The 12,481-nt window shown below is 40.0% G+C and overlaps 1 protein-coding gene across 2 annotated transcripts in view; it reads right to left on the bottom strand.

Moving 5' to 3' along the window:
• The window catches only part of SAR1B (secretion associated Ras related GTPase 1B), a 26,984-nt gene extending 14,503 nt beyond the window's left edge, over nucleotides 1-12,481 (bottom strand). Inside the window, exons 1-3 of one of the 2 annotated variants that reach the window (XM_019506275.1) lie at nucleotides 10,329-10,404; nucleotides 7,123-7,184; nucleotides 5,220-5,295 (exon numbers count right to left, since the gene is read on the bottom strand). In XM_019506275.1, coding sequence (XP_019361820.1) covers nucleotides 5,220-5,277 — 58 coding nt within the window. In that variant the 5' untranslated portion in view covers nucleotides 5,278-5,295; nucleotides 7,123-7,184; nucleotides 10,329-10,404. Of the gene's footprint in view, nucleotides 1-5,219; nucleotides 5,296-7,122; nucleotides 7,185-10,328; nucleotides 10,405-12,456 lie in introns of those variants that run through there. The other variant, XM_019506276.1, reaches the window with a different exon arrangement.

The raw sequence follows: 12,481 nt of genomic DNA, 5'->3' as shown, positions 1-12,481 counted from the left end.
TGGCATCAGGAGTGTGAAGATCATTGTCATAAAGAGTGTGAAGCTACCCAGTACCCATCTGGCATAGCCATGCCATAATTATACCAGCAAAAAAATGCACTTTTCCTGACATAGCTTATTAGTTTATAGCACTTTCACTGATACAAACAGCAGCATTATAGACAGTTTAGGTGCATCCACACTAGAAGCACTTTGCTAGTATAGTCTACTGGTATTCCTAGATCAGTAAAGTGCTCCCGGTACAGACACAGGCTTGGTCTACATTTATATTTTGTCAAGACAGTTACCTTATTGAGAAGCATGGGAAGAAACAAAAATACACATTTTTAACCCATGTAATGCTGGAAAAAATGCTAACAGCCCAAAGTGGTTTTGTCAGCATACCTTATTTCATTCATGGAGCTCTGTTTAAGCTATACTAGCTGCATCTCCATTAGATGCCAGTATAGCTCTACCAGCAAAGCCATAAAGTATAGATAAGTCCACAGATTTGTTGGACAGAGCATGGAACAATTTCTTCAAGTTCCTTCTTTCTTTCTATCTTAAGCTGTTTCAAGTAAAACCTGGAACCCTGAATTCAAGTTCTGAAAGGTAAGAAAAAGGGAAACTGGTTTTAAAATATTAATGTTTGCGGTTTTAACTCTACACCTATTGTTACTATTTGGTTTCACATGACAGTTCAATGAATAGAGCTTTAAACCACAGTAAGACTTGTCTGACTAAGATGCCTATACATGCCTCAGAGGAGCTGCAAGTTTGCACCCATCAATAGTATATGACTATACAAGTGAAGCATTTCCTGTTCTGTGATAATGTTCTAATAGTATGGATGAAAAGTTTCACATTTCATTATTAATAATCCTTATAAAATATTTCCCCCTTAACGTCACTCTATTCATGCCTCCAGTAAAGATAAAAATTTGTATACAGGGAGGGAGGAATGGGTTAAAATTAGCATATTTTGAGGGTTGTTTTTTTTTTAATTAGCAAGCAGAATTCTCAATTTACACTAACCCATCTACATTGTATCCTCAATGCTACCTCAGAATTACTCTTTGCTGTTCAATCCTTCAAATACAGCAGTTCAAAAACGAGTTTCAGATTGAAAGCCATAGTCATCTCCTGCTCTGAAGGCTACCTGAACAGAAACAGTTTTGTGTCTGGTTTAAAGGAGCTTTTCTTATTTTATAACCTTTTTGAAGAAATCATTGTTCAATATATTTCATCTGAGGACACCCCTGCCCCCAGCCTTGTGCAAAATGCAGAGCATTCTGTAGGGCAAAATGCTCATAACATTATGGGAAACTGAAGTATTAATTTTGCCAAAAGAAAACTGAAAATTAATTCTTGAGAGGGATAACTGAGCTGTTACTTGTTGCTAACGAGGTCATAAGGGCCATGCCCATTACAAGTTATAAGCTAACACAATGCTAAAATGCATTAAATCATGGTAAAGCTTGAAATACAGCTGCAAATTTAACCTTCAAGTAATTCTGACTATATGAATTTCTGTAAAATTTGTGTATTTGTGTTATTAATTAATCTGTGTGCAAGAAACAAGAGAAGTCAAAGATTGGGATAAATATAATTTTTTAATGATACCTACTATAAGTGAAGGTCTTTTACTGCGTGATGCAATAGTTTTTGGCAATGGGATATAAAACTAAAGAAAGATTTATTTTACAAACTTATGAAGGTACAGAAATATGTCATGTAGTAAATTATCAGATTATATGGCTAATACTATGTTTAATATTCATCATCATAGCTTCTCTGCATTTACCAGGTTTAACTGCACACTCTAATACAACTGTTCAAGTGTTGCATTATCTATATTTTCAGTTCCTGGGTTTTCATGTTATATTAGAGAAAAAATAGAAATAAAGTGATTTTATTAGCTTTCTTCTACAAATGGGCTGGTTGGTACAGCGTTTGTGTCTTACACTGTTGATGAATGCTTCTGAAAAAGAAAGAGACCCAGCCCAAACTATCCCCAAGGAAGACTAAAGCAGAGACTCAACACTTACCAACCACATTTTTTTCTAATCTTTGCTTTTGTTCAGTGATTTTTTTTTTTAAATAAGCTGGTCAGATTCTGAATCAAACCATAGTACAGCATGCCACATGCATATACCTATCCCGCTAACCTTTATCTTGCTATTGTTTACTCACCTTTCCTGCATTTAAACTAATCCCTAGGATCACATTCCAACAGGGAAGATTTATAACCTGCATAACAGAGAAGGCTGCAATTCTCCCATCCTTCTCAGCTAATTCTGTTGACCCAATAATCTTTATCCTGACTGCCTATTAAGCTACCAAGTAGAGCAGAAGGTATCGCTTCCTACCAGGCAAGAAAAGGTGGTCTAACAAGTTCGGATGTTGCTCAACACAGACCACAAGAGAAACTCCCGCTAACACTTACTTTATGGCCAAAGATAAACACTATTAAACTATGGTGGAATAAAAAGTCCCTGTGTCACCTCTGGTCTGGACAATTGAATGTGCTCTATGTGGGGTTATACATACATAAATCCTACAGTTAGAGAGAAGTAGGTCTGGGAGGGACCTCAAAGTCATCTCAGCAAAAACTTCCTTCGTGTCAGAACAGGAAGGTAGTGGAATAGATTGCCCAGGGAAGATGCGGGATCTCCTTCACTGGCGGTCTTCAAGAGGAGGTTGGATAAGCATAGGAGGGATATTTCCGAAGTAACATTTCTATGTTTGTGTAAGAGGTTAGACCTGATGACCTTTCCAAACATAGGATTCTGTGATCTAGTGCAGTGGGAGACAACCTTTTTGACAGGCATGCTACAAATTATCTCCTGCTGTCCTCACGTGCCACTTAAATCCTCTTTCCCCACCTGATCTGCTGCTCTGCTTTCTGTTTCCTGCTGTATCTGTCACTGTGCTGCCTATCCTCCATCCAATCTGCCACAGTCAACATACAGACACGGTCTATGCCACTTATGGCATGCGTGCTGCAGCATAGCCATCCGTGATCTAGTGCAACCCCCCTGAGGTCCTTTCTAGTCTGACTTTTCTCTGATTCTAGGATATGACTAGGAACCTCAAACAATGTAAATGCTGTGATCTTTCAAATGATTAGAAAAGGCAAGTCTACTCAACAGGCAGGTTGAAAGTATGTGAAATATGTGCTCCTAAACAAGAAAAGTGTTGAAAACTGCTGTACGAGATGGTTCTTTTTTTTAAAAAAAAATCTCTCTCTCCATTCATACCATAATGCAGCTAAATAGGAGCCACAGTGTTCTCCTGAATTTTATGATTCTGTTCAGTCATAATAATTTGGTCCTACTTTTACTAAAAAAGAAAAAAATCTTTAAGCAGGAGTAGGGAAAGAGGCAAAAAGTTCTTATTATTAGAGTGCATATAAGCTGGACACATCAAGGATAAATTTCCCTGGCACTTTGATCTACAGTATCTCTTGTGCTAGAAATACCCTTGGCAGGAGGAAGGGTTTCAAATATACACCAATCACTGCTTGATTCAATAAAGTGAGAGATAAGAAAGGTTAGCCAACTTCAGTTAAAATTTCACCGGCTGATATTCAGATAGCTGGCCAAGGGTCTAACACAGTGAAAAAGTCAAACCACCAACTGATAAAAGTGAGGCAATGACATTCCTGGTCTATGTAACCTATATTCCCCTTATTGTCATCCTTATATTCCCTTCCCAGCCCTTTCTGTTATACCCTAAACTCAACTTTTACCCATTTAAACCAGTGGTGCTCACTCTATACGGCCCCATGGCTTGGATGAGTAGTGCAGGCTTGGTCCAGATCCCACATGCAGGGTTGGTCTGAGGGTGTGACCCCACACACTGGCCCAGCCCTGTGCACTAGATCCAGCTGCAGAGTGACCTGGCACAATATGGTGTGTGGGGCTATGTCATCCAACCCATAGGGCTAGATGACATGGCTCCATGGGCTGGATCCAGCCCCGCAAGCTGTAGGTTGAGCAGGACAGACAGACTACAAGATTTTCAGGTCAGGCGCACTTTCATGTGATTTTAGTAACGTGTTACTCAACATGGGTCCTGGGTATGACTGTAACCTGCATCTGACTGGAGGGCCTGGTGGCAATGTGATGGGGTAGCTCCTACAAAAAACCACAGTATTGCAACCTCCAGAGTATGGCGAGTATAGGGAGCCTCAAAACCCTAGCCCTCACTGCCTTGTGGGTACTCCTTGGCTGGAAAAGGGCTAAGGGACATCACCTTGGTAGAAACAAGCCCTTGCTGTGGCATTAGGCAGTCAGCAGCACTTCTTATCTATTGCTCTCTGGCAGAAACTACAACCGTCAAGGTATTGAACATCTGGACTTGGTCTGGCCTTTGGATTCTGTGTCAATGGTCTAAAGTAGGGATGGGAGGTCTTGGGCAGCCTCCACTCCTCCATACTCTTGCCTAGGCATGTGCGCCTAAGGTCTTGGTGATTAGACCTCTTACACATGCACCATGAACCAGAGGGTGCCTACACTCAACATAGTCCCATTAGCTTCCCCAAGAATAATTATAGAATCAGTTAAGAGTTTGGCATGAGTAAGGGTTTCAGAACATGTCTGCATAAGGCTTGGTAGTTCTGGGCCTTCCAAGTGACACCTTAATGCAATTAGGGTATAAATAAAAACTGGTGAATACTGAGAATCAGGTATACCTCCAAAGAACTCACTGGAGCTACATCAGGGTAAGTCTAGTGTGAATGGAAAATCTTCCATAAAGAAAGAAGGAAAACAGCTATTTTCTCTATCAGGAAAGGAGATGAGTGAAATGGATGGGGAAAGTACTGAATGCTGTTGAATCTGGGATTGGCAACTATGGCCCATGGGCAACATCTGGCCCTCCAACTGATGTCTTCTGGCCTGTGAAACAGGGATGTTGGCAGCAATTCTATGGCAGGGGCTGTCCATTGCAATTTGGCAGTGGGGAAAGTGGCTGCTGGGTTTGGAGGGTGGTGCAGCCAAGGGAGAGGGGTGGCTCATCTTCAGAGCAATTGGGGCTCGTTTGGCTTGCTGCCTGTATGACGTTGCCAACCCCTGTGTTAAACATGTCAGTTCTGTTTTTAAGATTTCATATCTCTCTTCTCTGGGTCACTGAATTGATATAAAAATAAATGCCACTGTTTAACGCAGTGTATGTTTAAAGCAAACGCAGGTAAATTGAACTGAGATCATTATATAAAACCGGTGTTAAAAACTCACCTAAAAACTGTAGTACGCTACTGAAACCACTGTAAATCCAATCAAATATGAAGGACATAGCTGAATCTTAAGGGGTCTGGAAAAAAGAAAAAGATAAACGCATTTAAGCTCTACTGAAGTAGTGTTATTAAGAGTTGTAAAATATCTATAAATCAAGTGCTGGATAAAAAATAAAATTAAGTGATTAGCTCGCATCAGTAGATACATTCAGTTCTGGTATTCAGTCTTATTATCATAACTCTGAACCCTGTACTGGAGAGCCAAACATTTCCGACACGTTAAAGCAGGATTGTTACAGTGAGTACTACCACAACATGGTGTACTGTTGGATGCACCACACTGAGTCAAAGTGGAAATATGAGAATACGATCAGAGTCTAATGAGTATAGATTACAGTTTGCATTCACCAAGAACTTATTCACAAGAGCAGAATTTTTAGCTAAGAAATCTGACACATTTGTTTTGACTTTTCATTTCAAACATTATTTCTTACGTGATTTTTAAGTAAGTGGCATTTTACAATTATCATTAGACACCCTTTATTTAGCACAATTTATAACTTGGCATTAAACAGCTCCAAGACTAGCTTTATGCCATTTAATATTATACTACCACATGCCAGTTTCTGGGCCCTGTTTCTTACTTTCACAGCCGGAACAAGTAAAGAGCATTGCAAACTGTATGCTGAGACAGCCGAGGGGGGCAAGCCATGCACTCAACAGCTGCTGCCAGGAGTAAACTTGCTTTAGTTTATAAAAATGTAATTAACATTTGTTCTGATTTATAAACACAGAATAATTTCAAATACATTTCTCCTTCTATAGCACCTTTTCCCTTTATCTATACATGTCAAAACATTTTACAAACAAAGAATGGAGAGACATATTTTACGGATGAGAAAACTAAAGCAGAGATTAAATAGCTGCCAGAAACTCCTGGGGCAAGTCTGCTGAGATGGGAAATGCAAGATCTGGGTTCTGACTGCTAATACAGACCATTCTTCCTATACATGTTGTGATGGAAAATCTCCAAATGCTAGGGGTGACAATTCTATGTTTTTTTGGACACCTCAATGACAGGTTTTTCTTCTACATGGTCATCTAAGTCCCAAACATGCCAATTATCCACTGGCTGACACTATTTCTTGATGCATATGATGCCATTCATGTGTATAGGGCTATGCATGCTGGAATAGGGAAGCACCCTGTGCATAAGAGGCATTTCTGGGACTTAGACAACCATGTAGATGAGAAAATCTGGTAGTCTAGGCTTCCAAAGGAAAACAGAATGCTACCCTTACTAGATACATTTTCAAATAACTGACTGAGGTCAAGTATGTGGATTATGCTCCTTCTTGGAAAAATATAGGGCAAGCCTTTCATTTTGAGAGGTAGGTTTTGTTGGTTGTAGGTCAGAAGTCCTACTTCAAAGACTCATGACTAGTGGAAAAAGCATACTTATTTTCTTCCTTTAAGAGATCCCTGTAATAACCTGGTCCATCGGTGGATGATATCACTATCATGGTATGAAATACCCCTACCTTCTCAGGGTGGAGCACAAGCATAGCAATAGTTAGATCATGGAGAAGCACAAAGTAGTTCTTCCTGGTCAGTGAAGTATAATTAAAATGGCACAATCTTATTTTCTCTTTTCTTGGGAGATAATTGGGGAACTAGAGGATGTCCCATGACCTAATTTTGTTCAATGAATCTAATTCTACTGTGTTACGGACGTGATAGATCTGTAGCACAGAAATCCTTGAATGGATATCTCCCCCATACAAGAACAGCTTCTACCTTGCGAGCTGTACTATTGCCCTTTGGAGTGATCATCTGAAAAGTCAGCATTCACGCTGACACAAAGCCATTTCTGAAGCAAAGCTAGTGATGTAAATATATCTTACCACCAACTGACTGTGCTGCTATGAGCAGGTCATTTCATATATTCATTTTTATGTCCTCATTTCTAAAAAAAAAAAAAAAAAAGGGACATTTATTTGCCCCAGTGGGATATTGTCTATTGTTTTGACAACATTTAGAAACAATAGTGTTAAGGCCCAGGTTCACACATAGTACTTAAGTGCCTGATTTCCATGAAAATCAAGCAGCGCTAGATACCTAAATACTTTTGATGATCCAAGTCTCAGTGCTTACCATCAGTTTGATGGGCATATTGGTCCCAACCTCTTTCTCTCTGCAATGTCCTCTACACTGGCTGTAGTCTTCTCTTCATCAGATCCTCCTACCCTAAAGTTACCGCTGAGTAAGGTAGCCTTCTGGCAGCCTTGTGCCATGAGTGTGGCGCAAAGTGGCTAAAGCACAGCGGAGGGGTAGACTGCCCCAAAACTGTCTCATAACAATTTTCAGAAATCCTAATGATATTTTAGTAGCTTATAAAAAAAAAAGAGTAACCCTAAGTGAACAGACTCTCCTGCCCCCACGCCCTGCATTCTGCCATATAGGAGCAGATGCCACACAAAAGAAAGGGAAAGGAAGTTTTACTTGTAGATCCTAAAGCAAAGTTACAATCTATTTAATCCACATTCGCCTTGAGAATCCCAAACTAGGGCTTCTCAAGAAGAAATCTAGGCTTTCTGACATCCTCACCTGTACCTTGAATTAATGTGCATGTTGCCGATGAGCTGTGACAGAAGAAAATAATTTTAAGGATAAAACCCTGTCATCCCATGAACAGCGAGTTACAAAACATCATGAATACAACTGCCACTTACACATCTGAAAAGCAAAGGTCAGGAGCAGGCAAACACAGCAGACCCTACACGTCAGCAGATTTATTTATTGCTTGGACAAAATGCCGACCAGGAAAAGCCTCTGTGAGGCTTAGAAAAGTGATCTCCTAAAGCAACCCAGAAATCAGTGCAGTGGGTGTGATGCAACAGAGCTGCTCTGGTTACCGAGGTGAAAATAACTTTGTAAAGCCCAGTTATATAAAACTGTTGGTGTGTAAAAATCATGTGGACAAATTAAAAGACTTAATAGGACATTTTGAAAAAAAACTTCCATAAAGTGTAATTGGTTAAAGTTTCAAATATTATTAAAATGGGAAGTGCTATTTAATAAAAGCCCAAATGAAATGATTGAAGTCCTACAATAAAGTATAAAAATGGATGTTTACAAGGGGGTATGCCCTAATAAACCAAAAATACATACATTGACACCAATAAACCAAAAATACATCAAAAACTGGCACCAGACAGAACTTAAACAAATCTGTTCACGTGAAAAAAACGCGAGTTATTTTCTAAGACAACGTTTTATTATATTGAGATGGGGCATTAAATCTACTGTTACAGTATAGAAAAGAAAAACCTACACAGATCATAAGAGTCATATCTATGAATTAAAAGATTTAGCAATGCAGTGATTCTTTGAGATCAGCTGTACAGCTGCTAACAGGATGAAGTGTAGCCACAAAAATACAAAGAAAACTAGCAAGACTTGCACTTCAAACTCATGAAACTTGCAGTCCTTTGTCCGAAAGCACCACAAAAACTGAAATTGTGGCAGATCACTTACCTACAAAACCCTGAGGAAGCAAAGCGCTTGCTCTTTTAGAATGGATCTAGATGTTAAAATATTTTTTCTTTAAAATAATTCAAGTTGTGAGAGCAACAAGGGTTTGGGCAGCAGATTTTAATGCATCCGTAATGCTATACTGGCTTTTTCTGTACAAACCACCATATTTCTACGCTGTGCTCTCCTTTAAAAAGACATTTAAAGTCATTTACGGTATCACATCAGGATATATGACAGATGGCTATCAGTTCCAGATGTCCGAATCAGCAGTGAGTAGCATAACACCATGAGCTTTCTTGAGCTGAGTATCATTTTGTAACTTCTACTAGTTCAACAAAAACTGTTTGTTCAGTGTAAATATTCAAATAAAGTGCAGTCGAATTGCATCAATAACTCTGGTATCAGTCTGAGGCAGTCTCTGAAAATAGACTTTTCTTGTTAAGAATTTTCAATCGAACAGATTCCTTGTAGGTCATTTTTTCTTTACTTGTCAGGAGACATTTTGTTTGTTTGTTTTTAAACGGAGTTTTCTCCCTCACGTTCACTATTTTTGTTATATAATTCTTGTTATGTTTTTAACATTATTCAATTTTCAATTATTAATAGAATTGAGGGGATTCTTTCCTGTGTAATGTACCGTTGCCAGAGAACACAAAGAATAACTATGAAAAAATTAGTGGGTTTAATTAAGTCAGCTGCTATCTGCATACGTTGGGAAGTGCATTTGATTGTGCATGACGAGGAGTTCCTAACTAGCCAACATGACTGCACTTTAACCAGCATACTTTGGACTTCAGTGATTCCTGGATATAGTTTTCTGGAAACAGCTTGACAAATAAGTGTTCAAAGTATACTTTGTAAGATTGTAGGCACATGCATCTCAGACTTTATCTCAATAACACAAAATCTTAACATTAATAATAAGTCAAAATCTTTAACAAAATTTTGCATACATTTGCCAGAATAGATTAATTCAAAAGCAGGAACTGTTATTTTTTTCTAATAAAATCACATCACTGGTTGGCAAAAGAGAAGCTTTGAAGGAATTCAGATTTTTTTTAAGCATCTGAATGACTTGCAGTAAATATTTGGGAAACCTCAACATTTATATAGCTGTATTTGGTTTAGAAAGCAGGAAGATTTGTTATTCTATGAAGTTCCGTCTAACTTATTTGTTCTTCTTCATCTTGCCTTGTGAGATGCTGTATTTGAGCTCAGCAGTTTTTATATTTGCTCAAAATGGTAAAAATAAAATAAAATAAACCTGTGAAAATGGTGTAGCAGAAGTTGCATTAAATCTTCAAGACAGTTAATATGCTGTGATTGAAAAGCTCCATGAAACAACAAACTATTCTGAATTCCTTGTTTTTAAAGTATGGCTATAGTAATATTTGCTTTACCTAAACAAACAAAACTGCTGTCACTTTTTTCCTCTTAGCTGTGACACTTCTCTAGCTTTATAGAGCGCTCAGAACAGACATGGAGTACATCAGCATAACGTGCTAAAATACAAATTAAGTGTATTAGATCATTCAAAAACTTTATGAATGCTCTAATAGAAGTAAACACTTACCAACAGGGTATTGTAAACCACAGCACAGAAGAGAAATACAACGCAGAAACAGAAAAGGAATTTGCTGAACTGTCCTCAAAGAGAAATGCAATTCAAGTCCAGCATAAAGAGCATCGCTGGAGAAAGAGGGTTTAACACACCTTGGTTCCCAGGTTCTCTTAATATAGTGACGAGAGTGAAAAAGAAATTAAAGTAAATGCCAGGAAAGTAGGCAGGTGAATCAAGGGAGTGCAGTGACTCATTATTATAAGGGAGTCACTTGTCTATTCTGGATGATGCGAGAATGACTTCCAATTCTGTTTCCAAACAGGAAGCGATTGCATACTTCATGGAGAAAGACTAACCTACTAGAATCAAATTCCTTTAAAATGTATTAAGGACACTTCAATGGAAGCAAAGTGCTGAAAACTAGTACTGAACACTGCGATTGCTAAGGTAGTCCCAGCAAGAAAGAAGCTGGATCACTTCATTACTGGGAGACTATATCAAAGTAATAGCTGAAATATATCGATGGGCACTAATCTACCATCTAAAAAAGACTTTTGAACCCAAAGGTGTATTTTTCTCAGGAAGGTGTATTGTCCGATTAAAAGAAAATAAGAGTTAAAGAGCGGTTGTCTGGGACTGTGAAAGACGGTATGCTGAGCTCTTCCCTTCACCAGACCCCATCAGCATTCTTATACATTATTAATCATCATATTACTTAATATTGCCAGGTCTTTATAAATGACAAATACTATGTCTAAATTTCACAGTGCAAAATGATTCTGCTGAGCAGACTGGATGAAAACTGCTAACATAACAGACAAACAATCAATCTGGCTGGTGCATTAGGAGAGACAAGCTAACATAGAAGATTTTTTAGCATAACGCATCTTCTTATGAAGTGATTATGATAGGTAACTTCCATGTTGCCGGGTTGTTGGTAGTAGCCGTGTTAGTCTAAGGACACAGGCAGGCAAGGGTCTTTGGGTAGATGTGATATCTTTGATTAGATCAACTAAATTGCCCAAAAGTTGCAAAGAACTTTTTTGCTTAAACACCCTTTGTCAGGCACAGGGAGACGCAACATCAGCAGCATCTCCCCATGCTTGTCGGAGGGTGTTTGTGCCCAAAAGCGTGCAAAGAACTTTTCCCCAACTATTTAGTCGGTTTAATAACATCACCACTACTCGGAGAACCTCACCTGCCTATGATCAAGATCAGCATGTCTAATTATTCTTCATTGCGATCTCTAGCCCTAGACACTTCTATACATTTTGTGATACGACTTTATTTAAATGATGGGACAGCGTCTCCACCAGGTTCCTCCCACAAAAGAGGTTGGCTTGGTAGTACGAGCTGTGACCGGTGACGTAAACAACTGCGTTCGCACTCCTGACGTTTTGAAACCTCAAGAGAAACCTTTCACGCCTTGTGACCCAAGTATTAAATAGGGCTTATTGCGAAACACCCTCCAACTCCACATCAGTACGGAGGGAGGGACCCTTAGCAGGGCATTTTTGAGTAGCTGACTACAGTTTCAGGTGAAAGGTCAATCCAAAATCCCGGCTGCTTTCAATGCGACTATTTAAATACAAATAATGGTATTTCAACGCAAGCCAAAGTCGGTTATCACCTCTACTACAAGCCCCGATTGCCTTTTCCTCTAGACCGATCCAGCTACCACCTGAAGTCCTGTAAATGCATTCAGCTTTCTTCCAAGCAGCGAAACCCAGCCAGCAGACAGCTTTCTTCTAACCCCGCTATTACCGAATCCCTCTGAGATGCTGCCTTCTCCGTTTCATTCAGTCCACAAAAGGGTGGAGGCCCGATGGGGGAATCACTTCTGGGGCTGCCCAGAGCCGCCTCACGCAGGGCCCGCTGCGCTGGCCGGGCGCACAGCCGGACCGGCCGGCGATGGCAGGGCTGCGGGAGCTTTGGGGGGCATCTTTCAGGGCACCCCTAAAAGACATCACCAACCCCCGGGGTGGGTGTGCACAGGGGACAGGACCCGGGGGGCAGCGCTGTGCTGGGGGGAGGGGGTGGCTGTGTCATTTCAGCACCGACGGGGGGGACAGCAGGGGAAAGAAGAGGGAAGAGCCGGGACCACCGCTGCACGGCCCCGAGCAGGTCCCGCCGCACTCACCGCCGCTGCCGTCCGCAGGCCCGCG

Source organism: Gavialis gangeticus, unplaced genomic scaffold, assembly GCF_001723915.1.
Source record: "Gavialis gangeticus isolate Ggan-Ray unplaced genomic scaffold, GavGan_comp1, whole genome shotgun sequence".
NCBI classification, from domain to species: Eukaryota; Metazoa; Chordata; order Crocodylia; family Gavialidae; genus Gavialis; species Gavialis gangeticus.
Note: the sequence above shows the minus strand (reverse complement) of the source record. Positions and strands in the feature narration are given on the sequence as shown.